This window comes from Capricornis sumatraensis, chromosome 2, assembly GCF_032405125.1.
Source record: "Capricornis sumatraensis isolate serow.1 chromosome 2, serow.2, whole genome shotgun sequence".
Classification (NCBI taxonomy): Eukaryota; Metazoa; Chordata; class Mammalia; order Artiodactyla; family Bovidae; genus Capricornis; species Capricornis sumatraensis.
The window spans coordinates 171,335,023-171,358,456 of NC_091070.1; the positions used below are offsets into that span (position 1 = coordinate 171,335,023).

The 23,434-nt window shown below is 35.0% G+C and overlaps 1 protein-coding gene across 1 annotated transcript in view; it reads left to right on the plus strand.

Moving 5' to 3' along the window:
* LRRIQ3 (leucine rich repeats and IQ motif containing 3) overlaps nucleotides 1-23,434 on the plus strand; it is a 170,612-nt gene that overhangs the window by 13,029 nt on the left and 134,149 nt on the right. The window contains exons 3-4 of the mRNA XM_068966640.1: nucleotides 9,534-9,667; nucleotides 20,814-20,967. Of these exons, the coding sequence (XP_068822741.1) occupies nucleotides 9,534-9,667; nucleotides 20,814-20,967 (288 nt within the window). The remainder of the gene's footprint in view (nucleotides 1-9,533; nucleotides 9,668-20,813; nucleotides 20,968-23,434) is intronic.

The window sequence follows — 23,434 nt, forward strand, 5'->3', positions numbered from 1 at the left end:
CATATTAAAAAGATCATACATCATGATCAATTGGGCTTTATCTCAGGGATGCAAGGATTCTTCAAAATCTGCAAATCAATCAATGTAATACACCACATTGACAAATTGGTAGATAAAAGCCATATGATTATCTCAGTTATCATATGCAGAGAAAGCCTTTGACAAAATTCATCATCCATTTATGATAAAAACTCTGAAGAAAGCAAGAATAGAAGGAACATATGTCAACATAATAAAAGCTATATATTACAAACCCACAGCAGACATTATTCTCAATGGTGAAAAATTGAAAGCATTTCCCCTAAAGTCAGGAACAGGACAAGGGTGCCCACTTTCACCACTACTATTCAACATAGTTTTGGAAGTTTTGGCCACAGCAATCAGAGCAGAAAAAGAAATAAAAGGAATCCAGATTGAAAAAGAAGTAAAACTCTCACTGTTTGCAGATGATATGATCCTCTACATAAAACCCAAAAGACTCCACCAGAAAATTACTAGAGTTAATCATTGAATATAGGAAAGTTGCAGGATACAAAATCAACACAGAGAAATCCCTTGCATTCCTACATACTAATAATGAGAAAATAGAGAAATTAAGGAAACAATTCCAGTCACCATTGCAATGAAAAGAATAAATAACTTAGGAATATATCTACCTAAAGAAACAAAAGACCTATATATAGAAAACTATAAAACACTGGTGAAAGAAATCAAAGAGGACACAAATAGATGGAGAAATATATCATGTTCATGGATCGGAAGAATCAATACAGTGAAAGTGAATATACTACCCAAGGCAATCTATAGATTCAATGAAATCCCTATCAGGCTACCAACGGTATTTTTCGCAGAGCTAGAACAAATAATTTCACTATTTGTATGAAAATTCAAAAAACCTCAAATAGCCAAAGCAATCTTGAGAAAGAAGACTGGAACTGAAATAATCAACCTGCCTGACTTCAGGCTATACTACAAAGCTACAGTCATCAAGACAGTATGGTACTGGCACAAAGACAGAAATATAGATCAACGGAACAAAATAGAAAGACCAGAGGTCAATCCAAGCACCTGTGCACACCTTATCTTTGACAAAGGAGGCAAGAATATACAATGGAGAAAAGACAGTCTCTTTAACAAGTGGTGCTGGGAAAACTGGTCAACTACTTGTAAAAGAATGAAACTAGAACCATTTCTAACACCATACATAAAATAAATTCAAAATGGATTAAACATCTAAACGTAAGACCAGAAACTATAAAACTCATAGAGGAAAACAGGCAAAACACTTTCCAACATAAATCGCAGCAGAATCCTCTATGACCCACCTCCCAGAGTAATGGAAATAAAAGCAAAAATAAAAATATGGGGCCTAATTAAACTTAAAAGTTTTTGCACAAAAAAGGAAACTATAAGCAGGGTGAAAAGACAGCCTTCAGAATGGGAGAAAATAATAGCAAATGAAGCAACTGACAAACAACTAATCTCAAAAATATACAAGCAACTCCTGCAGCTCAATTCCAGAAAAATAAACGACCCAATCAAAAAATAGGCCAAAGAACTAAACAGACATGTCTCCAAAGAAGACATACAGATGGCTAACAAACACATGAAAAAATGCTCAACATCACTCATTATCAGAGAAATGCAAATCAAAACCACAATGAGGTACCATTTCCCTCCAGTCAGAATGGCTGCCATCCAAAAGTCTACAAGCAATAAATGCTGGAGAGGGTGTGGAGAAAAGGGAACCCTCTTACACTGTTGGTGGGAATGCAAACTAGTACAGCCACTATGGAGAACAGTTTGGAGGTTCCTTAAAAAGCTAGAAATAGAGCTGCCATATGACCCAGGTATCCTACTGCTGGGCATACACACTGAGGAAACCAGAATTGAAAGAGATGTGTACCCCAATGTTCATCGCAGCACTGTTTATAATAGCCAGGACATGGAAGCAACCTAGATGTCCATCAGCAGATGAATGGATAAGAAAGCCGTGGTACATATACACAATGGAGTATTACTCATCCATTACAAAGAGTATGTTTGAATCAGTTCTAATGAGGTGGATGAAACTGGAGTTTATTATACAGAGTGAAGTAAGCCAGAAAGAAAAACATCAGTACAGTATACTAGTTCAGTTCAGTTCAGTCACTCAGTTGTGTCCGACTGTTTGCAACCCCATGAATCACAGCCCGCCAGCCCTCCCTGTCCATCACCAACTCCTGAAGTTCACTCAGACTCATGTCCATCGTGTCAGTGATGCCATCCAGCCATCTCATCCTCTGTCGTCCCCTTCTCCTCCTACCCCCAATCCCTCCCAGCATCAGACTCTTTTCCAGTGAGTCAACTCTTTGCATGAGGTGGCCAAAGTACTGGAGTGTCAGCTTCAGCATCAATCCCTCCAATGAAATCCCAGGGCTGATCTCCTTCAGAATGGACTGGTTGGATCTCCTTGCAGTCCAGGGGACTCTCAAGAGTGTTCTCCAACACCACAGTTCAAAAGCATCAATTCTTTGGCGCTCAGCTTTCTTCACAGTCCAACTCTCACATCCATACATGACCACTGGAAAAACCATAGCCTTGACTGGATGGACCCCTGTTGGCAAAGTAATATCTCTGCTTTTCAATATGCTATCTAGGTTTTCATATATATATATATATGGAACTTAGATAGATAGTAAATTTAACCCTATATGCGAGAGAGCAAAAGAGCCACAAATGTATAGAACAGTCTTTTGGACTCTGTGGGAGAAGGGGAGGGTGGGATTGTTTGGGAGAATGGCATTGAAACATGTATATTATCATATGTGAAATGGATCACCAGTCCAGATTCAATGCATGGGATAGGGTGCTTGGGGCTGGTGTACTGGGATGACCCAGAGGATGGGGAGGGAGGTTAGATGGGGGTTCAGGAAGGGGGGGAAATGATAATAGATACTTCAAGTGGTGGAAATTTGTGTAAAGTTTTTTATTCTTGTACTTTCATCTGTCCTAAAAATTTTAGTGTTTTATTATTATGCTTCTAAATTTTTTTTGGTTATTTAATGTTATTTAATTCAGGTGAAATTTTTTAACTGGTGAATTGTCTAAAGTTTGTTCCCAAAGTGTTTACCAGTGATCCTAAGAAATGTTGATTTAAAATAATATAAAATCTTTCTAGCCTTTGTGGGGAGTTTCAGAGAAACTCACCATTTCATGTGAGGGTTAAAGTGAATATATTACAGATAGAATAAAAAGGTGAATACTGCATGTTTTTATTCTATGTGAAATACATACTTCTGGGAGTAGCATAATTTACATATTTCAGTTATGCTGAGACGAATGTGTCAAATCAGTAAATTCTGATGGAATAAATTACAAATAGAATTTTAAAAGAGTATAGGGAATAGATACATATAAAAGAAATAAAAATGGGGAAAAGGAAGAAAATATAAGTACAGGTGTATTTAGAATATCAGATTAATTGGGAATCTTTGTGTAATTCTATTTACAATCTGAGAAGAATGTAGTTTGAAAATTTATTTTTTAAGCTATGCTTCGTGTTAGAACACAGAGCACTATCTTCCATACGAATCATGTTTACAAAATTCTTCCCTTTCTTGGAAATGCCTTGTTATGCTTTATGCAAGGATTTGCAGTAGCCATTTTTTCATTCCAAGATTACAATGGCAAGTGGGAGGGTACAGATATTTCATTATTTTATCATCTGTTTTTTTGATTCTTGATGATATTTTCTGTAAATGTGTGTTGTCCTTTGGCAAGCTTTTTACTATAATTCTTTAATTCATTTTATTTGGTTGAAAATATTAGTTTACAGTTAATTTCTTAATTTTGTTATGTTTGAATAAATTGCTTAGTAAATTCCTGTACTAATTTGTTAAATATCAAATAGAATAAGGTATACAGAAGTCCTTAAGCTGTTGACAGATGACCTTATTTGGTTGCTTTAAATGTTTTAGCACTGTTCTATGTGCTTTACAAATATTTTCTCACAAAACCCAAATGACGTTTTCTCTATTTTACAGATGATTAATAGGGGACAGATGGGTTACTTACCCTAGATTGCATAGTTAGCAAGTGGTAGAAATGGAATTTAAACGTAGGCAGTTTTTCTTTAGAGTCATCACTCATGTAGTATAGGAAATATGCATTAGTTTCCCTTAGAAAATACATCCATTTGTCCTCAGCTATCAAATGGTTTATGGCATTTGTACAAGTTTGCAGTGATGTCTTTTTTTTTTTTTTTTTTAATTTGGAGTGTAGTTGCTTTATAATGTTGTGGTAGTTTCTGCTGTACCTCAAAGTGAATCAACCACACATATACATATGTACCCTCTTCCTTGGATTTTCTTCCCATTTAGATCACCACAGAGCATTGAGTAAAATTTCCTCTAGTATACAGTAGGTGATATCTTTATTGGCATTTTACAGCATAATTGTTTTAGGACATCATAAATCTTGACTATTGTCTGGAGGTTACTTGCTTTTTGGCAAAGACTCCTATGCTACCCACAGCTGATGATTTTCTTTATTGCTTAAAAGAGAGGGATTATCCATACCTTGGAGGGAAGCAAGACTCTGCTGTAAACGGCAGTGTGAGCTTGATGGTTCTCTGCTGTTGAGAACTGCGGAGTCTGACCAGGACCACTTAAACCTAGCCATCTAAATTCTTTCCTGTATTACTATTACTCACTTTCAAACTAGAGGATGAAAAACAATTTTCCCTCTACCCTTCTGAGCTCTTGACTGAGACCCTGTAATATAACACTGGTTAACAAGAGAAAAACAAACAGAAGCTTATTAACATTTATATCTCATGAGTACTGAGAAGATGCTAAGGGAGAACTGAGCATCTCCTTGAGATGGGAACTCATTCTTAATACCATCTAAATAGGGGGAAAGGGAGGGAGGGTATAGGCCTCTTATGAGACAGTAAATTATTTTTAAGAAAGACAAATGGATCTCTAGAAGAATAGATGGGAATTTGTGACAAAATTCATTTGGTTGTAATGTCTTCTAATTTTCTCCCCTTCTAATCACCTGATCTCCTTTCTTGTGATAAGACTCCTTTCCTGGTTGATAAAATATGACAATTGAATGCCTTTGGGGGAATCTGTCTTTAGAAAGATAAAGGAAGTTCAGAGAGTGCCTCTCCTTCCATTTGCTGTTTTTCAAATGCCTCTGACTCAATAATCAGTATACGGAGCATGTTTGAGGCGACATACTTTATTACTCTAAACACACATGCACATACACACATACCGTGAGCTCAAATGCAATGAACAAAAAACTCAATGAAGACTGGAGGAAATCACATCTTTACTAGAAACCAGTAAAGGATAGGAATTAAGTAATAGATTGTATCACAGAGGTACCTTTATACAGAATGAAGAATTTTTGATATAATGAAGATATGATTGAATTAAAGGTAGGGAATGGGTCAGCCTGACTTTGAGCTATTCTTCCCGACATGTAAAACAAAATGACAGGAATTAGAAGAGATTCTGCAAATCTCCCTATTTGTCACAGTTGATAGTAGACTAACAGATGGAATCTCTTGCTAGAAATCAGAGGATACATGTCATGGAGAGGCCCTCATACAGGCAGGGTTATAATAGCAAACTGTTATAGTTTGTGGAAGGACTCGTCTGTGATAGGGCAGACAGGAGTTTCAGAAAGGAGCTTAGGCTCAGCCACATAACTGAAGTAGTTGACAAGCTATTAAAAAACCTCAATATGAGAAAGCTAACCTTTGACAGCATGGCTTCACCAAATTGAGAAAAAATAACTGAAAATGATGAGAAAAAAATGTAAAACATCGAGGTGAGCTCTAGAATACCTATTACACATGAATAGGAATTAGAGTAGAGAAAATAAGGAAAATTAAGGAGAAGCACTAATCAAAGAGATGGGAATACCAGACCACCTTACCTGTCTCATGAGAAACCTGTATGTGGGTCAACAAGCATCAGTTAGAACTGGACATGGAACAACTGACCGGTTCAGAATTGGGAAAGGAGTGCCACAAGGCTGTATATTGTCACTATGCTTATTTAACTTGTATGCAGAATGCATCATGTGAATTGCCAAGCTGGATAAATCACAAGCTGGAATCAAGATCACCAGGAGAAATACTAACAACTTTAGATATACAGATGACAAGCACTCTGATGGCAGAAAGTGCAGAGGAACTAAAGGACCTGGTGATGAATGTGAAAGAAGAGTGAAAAAACTGGCTTGAAACTCAACACTCAAAAAACTAAGATTATGGCATCCGGTCCCATCACTTTATGGCAAATAGATGGGGAAAAAGTGGAAGCAGTGAAAGATTTTATTTTCTTGGGCTCCAAAATCACTGCAAATGGTGACTGTAGCCATGAATTTAAAACATGCTTGCTCCTGGAAGGAGAGATATAACAAACCTAGACAGCGTTATTAAAAAAACAGAGACATCCCTTTGCTGACAAAGATCCATATAATCAAATCTATGGTTTTTCCTGTAGTCGCGTATGGATGTGGGATTTGGACTGTAAATTTAGGCTGAGTGGCAAAGAATATTGATATGTGGTGCTGGAGAAGACTCTTGAGAGTCCCTTGAACTTCAAGATCAAATCATTCAATCCTAAAGAAAATCCACCTTGAATATTCACTGGAAGGATTGGTGCTGGAGCTGAAGTTCCAAAATTTTGGCCACCTGATGTGAAGAGCTGATTCATTAGAAAAGACCCTGATGCTAGGAAAGATTGAAGGAAGAAAAGAAGCGGGTGGCAGAAGATAAAACTGTTAGATATCATCACAGGCTCAATAAACATGAATTTGAACAAACTCCAGGAGATAATGGAGTACTGGGGAGCCTAACATGCTGCAGTCCATGGAGTTGCAGAGTTGTACATGATTTAGCAACTGAACAACAGCAGCAGTAATCCAAGAAATAATGAGAAAAAAATATAGATCTGAATATGGGACAAAATCTGTGAAAGATCTACATATGTTTTCTTTAAATTTTTGCACTTCATACCTATTGTTGTGGAAAAACAGCAAAATCAAAAATATTTATACTTCAGATGAGTTTTTTTGAAAATAAGAAGTAAAGTAGGTAGAGATGTTGTCAATTGTGGAATGTTGAGATAGAGTAAAAAGCATGGCAAAGGCACAGAGGTGACGCTAAACGCAGTTAAGTGACAACAAGTGATTTAGTGTTCTTGGGGTTTAGAAGACATGCTTGAGCATGACAAAGGATGCTGGGATCAAAAATAGGATTAATAGAGCAAAGGGAGTTACGTGTAATACTAAGAATATAGCACAGTATGTTGTAAGATTTGGGGGAAATATTTAAGGATTTTAGATGACCTGATTTTCATTTTAGAAAAAAAGTCTTATATTCTGTAATTTTGGAGTGGAGGGAAATTGAACATAGGGAAATTAGAGGAAAGTCTATAGGTCAGACCCTAGTTTATAAAAGCTGATTTAATAAATTGGTAGTACATATAGATTATAGGGAACAGATTGAAGAGAGATGTTTTCGATAGAATTAAGTGATTTAGTAGATGGAAAGGAGAGAGAAAGAAGAATGTGAGTTTATTTGGTTGATAAGGTAGAAAATAATTTTAATGACTCCATCTGTAATGTGGTATGAAGTATAGATTGTGGGTGTTTTCAAATGGGAAGAATTATTTCAGTTTTTGACATGTAAGTAGACAAATGGAACTAGAAGTTCCATTGGAATTAGATAATTCCAAGAATTATCTCAGAGATAATTCTTGCTAGGAGATATATAGGATAATCAGCATATGTGAAATAGTAACATATAGCAAAGAAGGTGCTCATTCAAAGAAACTTAGCACAGAGAAGTGAAAAAAGAAGCAAACCTAAAATTATATTCTATTTAAATATTTATAGAAAAAGAGCAAACAGGAAAACAGACTGAAAAGTAAAAATCCAAAAGGTAGAAAAATTAGTATGTTACTACAGCCAAGTAAGAGTTAAGTTATAAGAACAGATTGACATTGCCACAGCAAGCTTGGAGACCAATATGAAGGTGTACAAGTGCCTGTTACTTAGTGATTTAATAGTCAACTGATATTTGAATGCCAGTTACAAACTAGATAGCTTACTTACTCATAGAGATTCAGTATAAAGAAAGAGGTGTTACACTTGGTGAGTTTATGTTGCAGTGGGAAGGACAGACCAATAATTACTTTATAGCATAAGCTTATCAAATAAAACAGCAAATCAGGACTTAAGAGACTTTTTCAAAAGGATTATCTCAATGGAGGGATAAGGGCTATTGCAATAGGCAAATGAATATTATTGCAATAAGGAGAATGCTTCTGTTAAGGTCTATAGCATCTTAAAGGTGATGTTTTGCCTTCTTTTAGAGAAGGGATTAAGGCTAGAAAGAAATGGTGTGGCTAAGTAGAACGGAAAGACCCTGATGCTAGGAAAGATTGAGAGCAGGAGGAGAAAGGGGTGACAGAAGATGAGGTGGTTGGATGGCATCATTGACTTAATGGACATGAGTTTGAGCAAACTCTGGGAGATAGTGAAGGACAGGGAGGCCTGGTGTGCTGCATTCCATAGGGTCACAAAGAATTGACATGACTGAGCAACTGAAGAACAAAGTAAGGTGAGGGAAAGTGGCATGATCTGACAATAGAACAGAAAAAGAGAGCCTGGGATGGTTCAGGGTTTCTGGATTAGGTTTGTATGGGCAGTACCACCATTCACTAAGAGCATGTGAGAAAGCAAATTAGGGAGGAGGATTCATATTTGGGCAAGTTGAGTTTATAGGCATATCTCATTTTATTGTGCTTTTTGATCACAAATTGAAATTGGTGACAACCCTGCGTGGAACAAGTAATAAGTGCCATTTTTTGGGGGTGGCCAGCATTTACTCACTTCATGTCTCTGTGTTATGTTCTGGTAATTCTCACAATATTTCAAAATTTTTCATAGTTATATTTCATTTTTGTATATTTATGAGAATATAGGAGTCTGTGGTTCCAAAATCTAAAAATATACAGGACCAAATATCTTAGAGATAATTTCTTTAAAGATAATATAGAAGTCTTTACCCCAGGGAATGTACTGTCTTCCTGTAAAATATCTAGTTAAGATGCAACGAAATTTTGAACTGCTGCAAGTTGTTATAAATCCAACATATATAAGTTTCATCTATGATGATTCACAGAATTCTTTTAAGGGTCTTTGGATATCTATTCATGCCCCTACCTTTCAGAGATCAACATGATTATGGACAAAATTTTATACCTGTGATAGCAGATAGAAGAATCTAGAATGGAAAAAGTTATCCTCATTGATCTTGAATTTTGTGTAAAGATTTGAAATTATTTTGTGCTACTAGTTCTTGACCTTATGATCTAATAAAAATAGATTTGAAAATGTATATGTTACTTAAGTATTATGTATATAAGACAGCTGTGAATGTTTTAATAAATAGTTTATACCATCAGACTAGCAAGTTAAAATATCTTTTGGAAAAATATGATTATTAAGTAATTTTCTTTATACAGGGATCAACCTATGAAGATGAAATTGATAATATCAAATACATTATTTCAAAAGTTAATGAAATTCTGGCTCATAACTCACCAGTTTTGATTATTCAAAGATGGACACGTGGTTTCTTAGTTAGGAAAAAAGTGAGGTATGTTTTATTTTATTCACTATTTCAATATTAAAAGATAATTGACAAAAGTCATTTCTGTAATAATATGCATTTTTGTATTCCCTATCAACCTGGTAATGTATAGACTATTTAATTTTGAGAAAAACATCACAGACTCTATAATACTATAATATTTAGTATAATCATTTGATTACCTTCTTTCTTTTAAAATGGCTGTATAAATAACTAATCAATAAAGTTTTTATTAATCTTGAATAATTCTAACAGTGTTATAAATTAAACTTAAAAGCATTAGTAGAAATTCTCTATGTAATGGGACATAATAGAAATATAAGCCATGTACAATATAAGAAAAAAGTACAAGCCATGAATATATGAGGATTTTGTATTTTGTTTGGATATGAAGATAGTTTTGCCAGAACATCTGCTACCACCTTAATCTACATTATCATTTGATTAATACTTTTCCCTCTCTCTTTGTTCCGTGCCTCCCTTTTCAATAGCAGACATTTTACAAATACAGGAAATTTTTCCCTGTAAGACTCAACATTGTATCTGGAGAGGGAAGAGAGTATACTGTGTCATCAGTGTATTTGTGTTAGTCATGCAAAACACTAAACACATGAGAAAAGAAATGAGCTTTCTCCTAAAGCTTATTTTCAGATGCTAAATGGTAGAGTTCATAAAATAGAAACAGAACATGGCCCTGAAATACAGGTAGGATTAAATAGATCTGGAGTTGGGAAACAGACATTCCTTGAGAAAGAAAGATTAGGAAGTATCACTGAAATGATATTCAACATTCTGTGGTAAAGCAGACAGTGTTGTCTTGTGTTAGCCTGCATGTACTACATCATAGATGGCAATAGCCCTGATAGAGATCAGTATGGAAGACAAAACTGAACATAATACAGTGCCTGCAACTTCTGAAGATGAGATTCCATATACTTCTCTAACAAAGGCCAAACTGTGGGAGAGACTGGGCTTATGAATGAAGAAAAGTAAAGTGGTTTGGAGTAAAAGATGTGAAAAGAATCAGGCAGTTGCTAACACATACATATTTATTTAAAATATTTTTTCTATCTCATGTTTTAGTTAAATTGTATGTATTTTATGTGAAATAAACATTTAATTAAATGGATTTGTCTTTAATTTATGCCCCTGGGATTGAGTTTTTCTCTCTTAGAATCAAGGTTTCCTTTGATATTCATGTACCATGAGATAATAACCTTGTACATGGAAACAATCTTAAAATTCAGCAGGCAAGAAAAGGGTCTGAATGAGCTTTGTGGGGAGAAATGTCAGGAGTAAAAATATATCACAGTGCTTCAAGACAGACTGCTTTTAATTCTTTTCTTTTTAAAATGCCGTTCCATTAGGTGTATTACTTACCTACTGTGGGCCTGAGTTTCCTGATAAATTACTAATAAATGGTAGAGAGCAGGGGCTAATAGCAGTACTTAATTTTCTACTTGCTTGTGAGAATTGAGGTCATGAATATAACCCACATAGTATCAGGCAAATGTGAATATTCCATTCTTAATAGCTGATTTTTTATATATCATTATTATTGTTGTTCTATCTCATATACTCTGTGCTATTTGTTTGCATGGGAAACAATCTTTCCTTGAATTTCTTGCTCCCTTCCAATTACATTTACTACAGCATTCACAGAGTAATCTTTTAAAATTATAAATCAAATCTTAAAATCCTCCAGTTGCTCCTAATTTGCTTAGGGAAAAGTATTGGGATATTGGCCTCTACAATGTATATCACATACTTGCATTATCAACATTTGGAATACTGTATTGAAGTTGTCTGTATAGTTATTTATATCTTATACCTACAGATATGTTCAGTTCAGTTCAGTTCAGTCGCTCAGTTGTTTCCGACTCTTTGCGACCCCATGAATCACAGCATGCCAGGCCTCCCTGTCCATCACCAACTCCCGGAGTTAACTCAGACTCACGTCCATCGAGTCAGTAATGCCATCAGCCATCTCATCCTCTGTCGTCCCCTTCTCCTCCTGCCCCCAATCCCTCCCAGCATCAAAGTCTTTCCCAATGAGTCAACTCTTTGCATGAGGTGGCCAAAATATTGGAATTTCAGCTTTATATCCGTCCTTCCAATGAACACCCAGGACTGATCTCCTTTAGGATGGACTGGCTGGATCTCCTTGCAGTCCAATGAGACTCTCAAGAGTCTTCTCCAACACCACAGTTCAAAACCATCAATTCTTTGGCACTCAGCTTTCTTCACAGTCCAACTCTCACATCCATACATGACCACTGGAAAAACCATAGCCTTGATTAGACAGACCTTTGTTGACAAAGTAATGTCTCTGCTTTTGAATATGCTGTCGAGGTTGGTCATAACTTTCCTTCCAAGGAGTAAGCGTCTTTTAATTTCATGGCTCCAATCACCATCTGCAGTGATTTTGGAGCCCCCCAAAATAAAGTCTGACACTGTTTCCACTGTTTCCCCATCTATTTGCCATGAAGTGATGGGACCAGATGCCATGATCTTAATTTTCTGAATGTCGAGATTTAAGCCAACTTTTTCACTCTCCTCTTTCACTTTCATCAAGAGGCTTTTTAGTTCCCCTTCACTTTCTGCCATAAAGGTGATATCATCTGCATATCTGAGGTTATTGATATTTCTCCTAGCAATCTTGATTCCAGCTTGTGCTTCTTCCAGCCCAGCATTTCTCATGATGTACTCAGTTCATTTCAGTTGCTCAGTCACGTCCGACTCTTTGTGACCCCATGAATCGCAGCACGCTAGGCCTTCCTGTCTATCACCAACACCCGGAGTTCACTCAGACTCACGTCCATAGAGTCAGTGATGCCATCCAGCCATCTCATCCTCTGTCATCTCCTTCTCCTCGTGCCCCCAATCCCTCCCAGCATCAGAGTCTTTTCCGATCAGTCAACTCTTCGTATGAGGTGGCCAAAGTACTGGAGTTTATACCCAAAGAGAGTAAAAGAGAAGGAATAATAAAAATAGTATCAAAAACTGATGAAATATAAAACGAGGATACAAAGAACATGAGAAAATTTGCAGGAATATCAATAAAGCCATGAGTTGGTTATTTTCAGAGTAATACATTGATAAAGCTCCAGCATGACCGCTCTAACAAAGAGACAGAAGGAAAATTTTACCATGATAAGGAATGAAAAAACAACATTGCTGCAGATCCACAGAAATTAAAGGGAATACAGTGAATAAATTTATGCCAAATAATTTGATAATGTGTGTGAAATGGACAGATTCTTTGAAGAAACACAATTTTCAGTCTGACAGAAGAAATCACAATGCTGAATAGTCATTCATACATTAAAAGAACTGAATCCATTATTAAAATCCTTCCCATGAAGATACTTCAATTGTAGGTTACTGATGAATTATCCTGGACATTTAAGGAATGTTTAACACCATCTTAAACCAAAATTTCCAAAGAGTGGGAGAGAATACTTTTCAGGTTTTGAGAGATCAGCATAACTTTAAAAGTAAAACCTGACAAGAACGTTATAAGAAAGGAAACTTCAGGCTGTCTTATGTATGCCCATGTAAAAATTGTAAGTAAAATATTAGAAAATTAGATACAGAGCTATGCAAAGTGGTTAACATCCTATAACCAACATAGGTTTATTCCAGGAATAAAAAGTTAGTTTAACATTAGGAAACCAATCACATTAATACAGTATGAGTGAGGGAAAAACACCTCAGTGTTTCTCACTTTGTTATCACAGTAACTAAAATTTGTGCATACTTTGAATGTACCCTCATTTTTCAAGCTTCTAAAGTAACTGAGATTTGATATCATCTAATTTGTGATAGGCAGAATTCCAAGATGGCCCACGAGATCTTTGTTCCCTGGTGTTACTCCCATGATCATGTTATATTGCAAGGCAGATGGTATTTTGCAGATGTCACAAAGTTCTTTACTAATAAGCTGACCTTAAGATAGATTTTCTGAGTTAGTTTAACCTAATCAAATGGCCTCTTTAAAAACAAGAATGTTTTCTGACTGATAGCAGAACAGGATATCAGAGAAAGTTGAAACGCAAGTAGGATTTGATATACTGTTGCTGTGTTAAAGGTAGAGTGGACCACATTCAAATGACCTGAGAGTGACTTTATGAGCTAGGAGTAACCCTCCACCAACAATCAGCAAGAAAATGGGGACATTAGTCCTACACAAGGAACTGGATTCTACCACCTACTTGAATGAGCTTAGAAGCAGATGTTTTCCCCTAAGCTTCCAGATAAGAAAGAACACAGATTGCTCAGTTTGTGCAATTTGTTACTCAGTAATAGAAAAAATAATATGCAGTAGAACTGTGCAAAATGACAGTATAGTTCTGGTATGCACAGGGATTAATTAATGTAGTTCTGTGTAAAGTGAGGACTGCCTGAATACAATCATCTTAATGTCTACACAAAAAATAAAAAATTCAGCACTTAAAAAAGGTTAAAAAAAGAAGAACACTTTTAGCAATCTAGGATTAAAAGGAAACTTTCTTAATCTAATTATATGTATTTTAACACATTTATTAATACTTAGCAACATCTTGAAATTATTTCCCTGAGATTAGCGAAAAACGACAAGGGCATCAGCTGTTAGCACTTTTGTTTAGTATTGCTCTGGAACTAAGTGGAATTGTTCTGGAACTATTGCTAATGAAACAAAGTAAGGAAAATAAAGAGATAAAAGATAAGATAGGAAAAAAACAAAATTATAATTTCTTATAGCTCTTATGATTTGAATGTGAAAGCTAATAAAAATACAAAAATCAATATTATTTAGATATGTAGTACCAATCACCAACTTGAAATTAAAATCTACCATTTATAATAGTATAAAAACCCCGCTACTTGTTGGATTGATCTTTAAGAGGCAGACACATAAACTAGATTAAGTGTACAAGAAATTTATTGGGAGTAATAACTTTGACAAACAAAAGAGGAGGAAGTGGAAATAGGCAGGGAAACATATTCATGCTTTTATGCTAATCTGTGAAGGGAGAGAGAAAATGAATTGGGCAGAAAGAATTCAGCATCACAACTCTGAAAAAATCTAGGCCAGACCAGTGAGGGATCCCTGAGCAAAGCTTGACCATTTTAGGAATCCTCCATCAGGTAGAAATGGGCCAGTTCTATTACAATTCCTCAGTCAATGACTGGGAATAGCCTTGACAAAATGTAGTGATGGATCTAAAAAAAAAAGGCAAGAGCTGGGGCTGTCAGTCAGCTGTGCTCCTCGTAGTGGGTCTTCTTCAAGGAGATCTGAGCAGTACACTTCCATAGCTGTCATTAAACATGTACTAAGGATACATGAAAGGCAAGATGTGAATTACCTCTAAAAAGAAACCTACCAAACATTACTGATAGAACAAGATGGAAATAAATATAAGACTATGTCATTTTTATGACATTGAATGAAGCAGTGTAATAAAAATGTCAGTTTTTCCTAAATTGATTTGTATGTGCAGTGCATTCCTAAACACAATTGTAGGAGTTTTCCTTTAAAACACATACTTTGAAAAATAATATCGTGCTGGCCTTTCAGTTTGCCTCTGCTCACTCTAAATCCCATTTAACTGATAATGTGAGGATTTAGAAAGGCAAAGGGCAAGAGAAGTGTGAAGAGAAAGATGGCAACAAAATTTTGCAAAGTAAGAAGCAAATAGGTATGTATAACTGACTTTGCAGATCTTAGAAGTCTACAACTAGAGATCAGAAAACTATGGTTCCTAGGACGGCAGCCTGATTTTGTAAATAAATTATATCAGAACACAGTCACACCCATTCTTTTATATATTGTCTGTCAATGTGCTTTTTAAGCTATAATGGAAAAGCTGAATAGCTAAGATACAGACTGTAGTGGCCACAAACCTAAAATATTTACTATCTGTATTCGGCTCTTAAAGGAAAAATTTGCCAACTTCTGCCATAGCTTATCCTGACTACATCAGAAGCCCAAGAGTAAAGCTGTGATTCATATTGCAAAACACAGGCATAATTAGAATTTAAAGATGCTAGGAACCAGTGCTGCACGAATAGGAACATTTATTAAATCCCTGTTTAGAATCAGTTAAACTCTCCTAATTTTATTCTAAAGTAAGTTATTTAGTGTTTTATTCTAGAGATGAGAGTATAGCTGACCATCACTAGACATTATTTAATCACTCTAAAATTATAGACTAAAACAAGCAAAAGCATAGGGAAATTTTTTTCCTATGTGAAACTTGATATATACTTTTGAGAATTCTAATTTTATGCTGATAGATATTTTCCTTTAGCTCACTGAATATATTTTCACTATTTTTGGCTTTCATTGTTGCTGTTGAAAAGTAAACTATCAGACTAATTTTTCATTTACAGGTTATCTTTCTTTTCCCTCTTACTACTTTTAAATCTAAGGTATTTCTGATATTTTTCTGAAGATATTTTCTTTGACAATTCTAAAAATCACTTTATTTTTATTATGCAGCTTAATATTTATGCATCTAGGGATTGGTTTCTCCTTTATCAGTTCTGGATGATTTCCAGCCATCATTTTATTTATTGATAATCTATTCAAAATATCTATATTTCCCATTTTTCTTATGATCGGAAGTTACCCTCTTTACAGTGGTGTCTGTAAGTAAATTAACAGGTAGACTGGAACAGAGGTCGTGGTCACAGACTAACTTGACATTTGGTAATGCCATTGGGCTTAGGATTTCTTCCTGTTGATCCCAGAGTCTAATTGGAGATAATAGCCCTCCATTGAGTTTTGTTCTGGTTTTTTTTCTAATCTCTAGCTCAGTTTCTTCTCTACTCTGTATTATGGGTAAATTTTAGTGGTTCTTTTATATTGCTTTGATTTGATTTGTGAAGCAAGATCTTTCTCTTATAATTTATTTAGGATGCCTTTTAATTGTATCCCATTCTCATTGCCAGCTGTAATGGTGGAAAGTTACCTAGATGCTGTGACAACCTCCAAGTAAGTTACCAGGCAGTCTGTTTCAGAGCTCACAGAATAAAAAACCTCAGAGATCAAATTAAGATGCTTGAATCAGGTTATTTAATCTACTTAAAACATATAGCAAGAAATGAGGGAGAATAATGGAACAGAAGTGAGTACAAGTGGGGTGAAATGACCATGTTATCTGAGTCATGTATTATGCAGTGTTCATGTATCCTGTTTCTCACTTTGTTCCATCAGGCTTTCTCTGATGGTTGGGTTATAAGAACCAGAGTAGAGGTGAGTGAAGGCCTTCAACAGCCAGAAAATGATTGGAGCCACCATACTCTTGACTTTTTAGAGAGGTGTAGGAGCAAGTGTTCCTCACCATAGCTATGAACTAAGTAACTGACAACCTGCCAAGAAGTGATGAGTTTTATTTGCATGTTTTGGGTATAGCATGCATGAGGTTGTGTTAGGTTACTGATGGATGATTGATTTGGTGGGAGCCATAGCTGTGCCTCTGAAGATAATGTAATAAATGCTTTGTGAATGTTCTAAAATGTTAATTTAGTCCTTCCATGCTTTATTCCTTCCTTTATGACAGTATTCTTTACACACTTGCTTCATTTATTACATAGTGTTTTTCAGGTTGCTACCTTACTATGTATACCTGAGACACCTTATGAATCTTACCTGTATCTCTCATTTGCTTGTTCAGTATCTATACTTGGCATCTTAAGAGGTTTGCCTGTTCTAAGTGTTTGTATTCTTTCCCTTTAAAATATAATTGAATATTCTTAAATCATACAACAAATACAAATTTACAATGTCTATTAATATTTATTTTATAATTATTTCTATTCTACATCCTATACAGAAGATCCTTAATCTTCTAGTTGAATAATTTTCTCCTCAGTGATATATAATCTGCTATTTAGCCATTGAAATTTTCATTTTAAGTATTATATATTTTAATAGGTAGAAGTATTGTTTGGTTCTCTTTCAGATTTTGTTTTCTTAATAGCTCTTTTCTCCTATTTTTAATATCCCTTTATTTTTTAAAAAAAACATTAAGCATACTTATTTCAGTAGTTCATAACTCTAGTAGTTGCTGTCTTTATGGATTTGATTCTGCTATCTGCTTTTACTATGGATTTCACCTACTGTGCATCATTCCCTTGTCCACTCTTAATTTTGAAGGTCAACTCATATTCCTTGGAACTTTTTCTAAAGTCTTTGATACTCTGTTATGAAGATTGGTTTTTCCATAGAGGATGTTTTGGTTACTTTTAAGTGTCTATTGAAACTGAAAAGGATCATCTCCAGTTTTTACAGATTACTCAGGTCATGTGAGAAATACATTGCTTTTAAAACTTTTCAGTAAAGACTGTTTTCCTTTCTTTGGACAAAGTAGGTCCGTGATGGAAACTTTCTTCTTCTGGAAATTTTTAGAGTGAGGGGAATAGTGATGTTGGTGCACTGGAAGTGCACTTCATATGATCCTAGATTTTTTGTGAAAGTTTCTCATTATAACCACCTTTCTGATGAGATGCTACACTCTTCTCTATTTGTAATACCCAAGCCTATGAGTAATACCAAAGGTCAAGATTATCTGAGTGAAGTAAATGTCCTGAGGTTGAAAGTTGGGTTTATGTTTACTTTTTATCTCTTTGCACTGAGGCTTTCAGTTCAGTTCAGTTCAGTCTCTCATGTCCGACTCTTTGCGACCACATGAATTGCAGCAAGCCAGGCCTCCCTGTCCATCACCATCTCCCGGAGCTCACTCAAACTCACGTCCATCGAGTCGGTGATGCCATCCAGCCATCTCATCCTCTGTCGTCCCCTTCTCCTCCTGCCCCCGATCCCTCCCAGCATCACAGTCTTTTCCAATGAGTCAACCCTTCACATGAGGTGGCCAAAGTGCTGCAGTTTCAGCTTCAGCATCATTCCCTCCAAAGAAGTCCTAGGGCTGATCTCCTTCAGAATGGACTGGATGGATCTCCTTGCAGTCCAAGGAACTCTCAAGAGTCTTCTCCAACACCACAGTTCAAAAGCATCAATTTTTCAGTGCTCAGCTTTCTTCACAGTCCCAACTCTCGCATCCATACATGACCACTGGAAAAACCATAGCCTTGACTAAACGGACCTTTGTTAGCAAAGTAATGTCTCTGCTTTTGAATATGCTATCTAGGTTGGTCATAACTTTTCTCCTTTTGTGTTTAAATTTGAAGGAATGTAAGAATTTTTTAAAGTAAAATTTTAAAAAGTAAATTGATATAGATTTCTGCATTATGAGAAAGATAATGGCCACATAGTTTACCTCTCTACACTTTACTTAACAGTAAAGAGACTCTTATCAAGCATCCATTCTCATGCATTCTATATTCTTAAAATTTAATATATGTTTCTTAATAATATTAAAATTGATGCTTTTGAACTGTGGTGTTGGAGAAGACTCTTTAGAGTCCCTTGGACTGCAAGGGGATCCAACCAGTTCATTCTGAAGGAGATCAGCCCTGGGATTTCTTTGGAAGGAATGATGCTAAAGCTGAAGCTCCAGTACTTTGGCCACCTCATGCGAAGAGTTGACTCACTAGAAAAGATTCTGATGCTGGGAGGGATTGGGGGCAGGAGGAGAAGGGGACGACAGAGGATGAGATGGCTGGATGGCATCACCGACTTGATGCACATGAGTTTGAGTGAACTCCGGGAGTTGATGATGGACAGGGAGGTCTGGCATGCTGCAATTCATGGGTTCGCAAAGAGTTGGACATGACTGAGCAACTGAACTGAACTGAACTGTTTTATTCTTTTAATGTATTTCACCCTAATTTTAACTCATCAGTGAAAATATTTAAGTGAAGGAATAAAGTGATAGAGCCCACTTAAAACATTTCAGAAATGGAAAAATTGCTTTCCTTGGTTAATTTTTTCTTTTGCTGTTTAATAGTAATGGTAGCAGTAAGCTTCCTACCTGTTTCATCATTTTAGTTCAAATGATTTTGCTCTTTCATCACATGTAATAAATATTACTGGTTTTTGGTGATTGTCTATATGATATTGAAGTAACTTACTTTTATATCCGCTCTTAAAAATCTTTGAATAATGATTGGTTATTGAATTTTATCTTGTGCCTTTCTGCATCTATTTATATATTTTTACATTTTCTCTCTATTATTTATGTAATGAGCTTTGTAATAGTTAATCATAGTGCTCTTATTATTGTTTGCTTACATTGCTGAATTCTTTTTACTCATGTTTAGAATTTTTGCATCTGTTCTCAAAGATTAGATTGGGTATGATTTTCTTCTTATTGCCTCATTGGACTGAACAGGGCTTTGAGTACAATGTTGAATGTGTTGAATAGGTTGGGTGAGAGATGTTATCCCTTGTTTTTGATCTTACAGAACTAATGTTTATTATTTTATTATTACAATATTAAGTTATTTATGTCATTTATCTAGTAATATTTTGAATACATTAAGTTAAATAAAACATAATATAGTCATCTTTTTATCTGCAAGAGGTTGGTTTCAGGACCTGCTACAAGTACCAGAATTCGCAGAAGCTCTAGTTATTTACCGTTGGTCCTGTATACCTATGGTTTTCACAGTGTGATAGATTCAACCCACCACAGATAGTATAGTACTTTTTTTATTGAAAAAAAGTTCATGTATAATTGACTCATGTAGTTCATACTTGTGGTGTTTATGTGTCAACTGCATTAAAATTAATCTCATCTATTTATTTTCACTTTTTTAGTGTAGCTAATATAAGCTTTTAAGTTATTTTATGGCATACGTTACATTCTCTTGGACAGTGTTGCTGTAGAGTAGTATTCCGAGGTGGAAATAAGGTATTTCATAAATGGAGAAAGAAAGTAAGAAGAGCTCACATTGGTTATTTTATATCCCTATAGATAATTTAGTCATGTTCTAACATTATATTATAAAATGCATAGCCAGGTGTAGTTTGATAATTGTTCGGGCATTCATATCACCAGAGATTTCTTAGCACTCATTCATCCCTTGATGAATGTTGATGAGAAAGTCCTAGAGTGCCTAAATAGTTTTATATAGCAATAATATGAAAACAAGTATATTAAATTTACCACTATGTTTTCTAAAATGTAAGTGAACTCAAAAGTAGTTTTCTCCCACTTTTTTTGGTTAAAAGACTAAACGGGAATTCCATCTTTCTTATATTCAGCCACTTGTTCTTGTATAAAAAACGTGAAAAATCTATTAGTGAATGTGAAAAAAGATGGATTTACAAGCACAAAGGATTAGATGATAAACTCTTTAAGGAACTCTTTTTTCAGCCTGGAACTAATATAACAGAAAAGTTTGCACGCTGGAAATATGTAAGTACAATTATTTTATTATGTTTCTCTTTTATTACTATTTTTATTTCTTTATTTTTTATTATGTTTCTTTGAAATACTGTTAAGATACTATAGTTATAGTTCATATTATATTAATAATTTCCTTAATCTCTTTTAATATCTTCTATTATCTTGTTAATATTCTTCTTGATATTTTTGTGATATGATAAAAGTCATATAATATAGTATAAATATAATTTTTGTGGTATATTAATCACTCAAAAACTAATTTCTGCTTTGTATATATGTTTTCTCTTATTATTACACGTAATTATTAACAGTGATGTAAAATCTCTTCTCAGTAGCTGAAAACATAAAGAAATATTTAGTTTATTAAAGACTGCTAATTGTACATATAGCAAAATATTCACTGAGTGATTTATGCTAAATTATGTATTGCTTTAAGGACACAATAAAAATAGAAAGAAATTTGTATTTATTGAGTGCCTACTATGTACCAGGCACTGTGCTAGATATTTCGCATGTGGTAGGTAGTTTATTCTTCACAATACTGTAATATAGGTACTTTTACCTCTTTTTTTATGAGTAGGGAAACTAAAGCTCAGAGGGGTCAATTAACTTGCTAAAAGCCAGACAGTTAAGTGACGTTGCTGGGACTTAAGTTAGAGATCTTCTGACCTCAAAATTTTTACTTTTTAGAGTTTTGCTTTGAATGCTAAGGTTAAAGCGTCTGCCTGCATTGCAGGAGACCTGGGTCTGATCCCTGGGTCAGGAAGATCCCCTGGAGAAGGAAATGGCAACCCACTCCAGTATTCTTGCCTGAAGAATCCCATGGACGGAGGAGCCTGGTGGGCTACAGTCTATGGGGTCGCAAAGAGTCGGACACAACTGAGTGACTTCACTTCACTTTATTTTTTTAGAGTTTTGCTTTGAACACTAGGTAATTGTAAAAATGAAAACTTGGCATTATAGTATAATTAACTGAAATGAACTCTTTGCGAATTGTAAAGCACTGTTTTTCTATGTAAACTCCTTCATATTTGCAATTGTACCTGAGTAGCCTGAGCTACAAATGTTTCTATTACATTAACATAATTAGAAGGAAATGCATAATTAGAAGGAGTGCAATTAGTCTGATTTCAGTGTAATTGAGGACATGTGTTCTAGACACAGTAGATATAGGAATGTCCTAAATCCCTTAAATCCCACCAAAGTTTTTCCATTGAATAAAAGGATAGGTTTTAAAAAGCAAATTATCCTATTCAAAACATTTTCCTCACTAGCACTCAGTGCCAACTGTATTATTTTACTCCAGATAATAGTATGCACTGTAAAGATTATGTGAAACATCTTTTGGCTCTCTTTGTAGAATATAAATTTAGTAATTTTAGCATGTCCCATGCTTTTTAATGTGCTTTATATAGAGAAGACTTTCACTGATGTTGTATAGTGATATCCAAGTTGGATATGGATGTGTTGTATACTGATAATCAATTTAGGTATGCCAATATCTAATAACCATATGTAAATACAGATCCATATATACATACATTCATATATAATATGTTGTATTATAGCAAGCAACTATTACAGATACATAAATAGGAATAGGATATATTATAAAGGTTATGGTATTTAATGCCTATGAAGATATGTAAAATATACAATTTTGGATCTTTGGAAGTATTTTGAATACTACAAATATTTTGCTGAAATATATTAATTATAAGGAGTTTTCTAAAGCTCCTTGATGTTAGTAACACTATTAACCACATCACTACTAATGTCATTTATTAAAGCTATTCTTTTCTAGTCTTATGTTTTTTCACTGCTTATAGCTACCATTCATGGAGCATTATTCATAGAACATTATTGAAGTTGTCTCCAAAGCTCAATTTCTTTTTTAAATTTATTTTTTGCTGTGCTGTTTCTTCATTGCCTTGTTGGCTTTTCTCTACTTGCGGTAAACCAGGCTACTCTTGCTCGCAGTGTGTGGGATTCTCGTTGCGATAGCGTCTCTTGTTGGAGCGCATGGGCTCCGGAGTGTGTGGGCTTCTGTAGCTGTGTCATGTGGAATCTTCCTGGATCAGGAATCAAACCTGTGTCTCCTTACCACGGAGCCACCAGGGAAGCCCAAAGCTCACTTTCTGAAAGTAACTGAAGTAATTTTTCTCTGTAAGATTCATCTTTGAATCTATGCCTTTTATATAAAATTGCCATTCCATCTTATGTTAGTTTCATTTTTAGTCTTTTCTTCAGCTCACTCTGTTGATATATTATTCTTTTATTATTTTTACTACTCACTTGTCTAGTCTTTATTGACTTGGTTTGTTGGAAACTATAGTGAGAATAATTAATACCCTAGATGCCTAAGAAAACCTAGGATCCAGAAAAAACTAAAGAAGTTAGGGAGGAGAGAAGGGGAAGGCTTGAGAAAATATCAGCATTTAATAATGGAAGCTCATTAGAAAAATATACTGAGAGC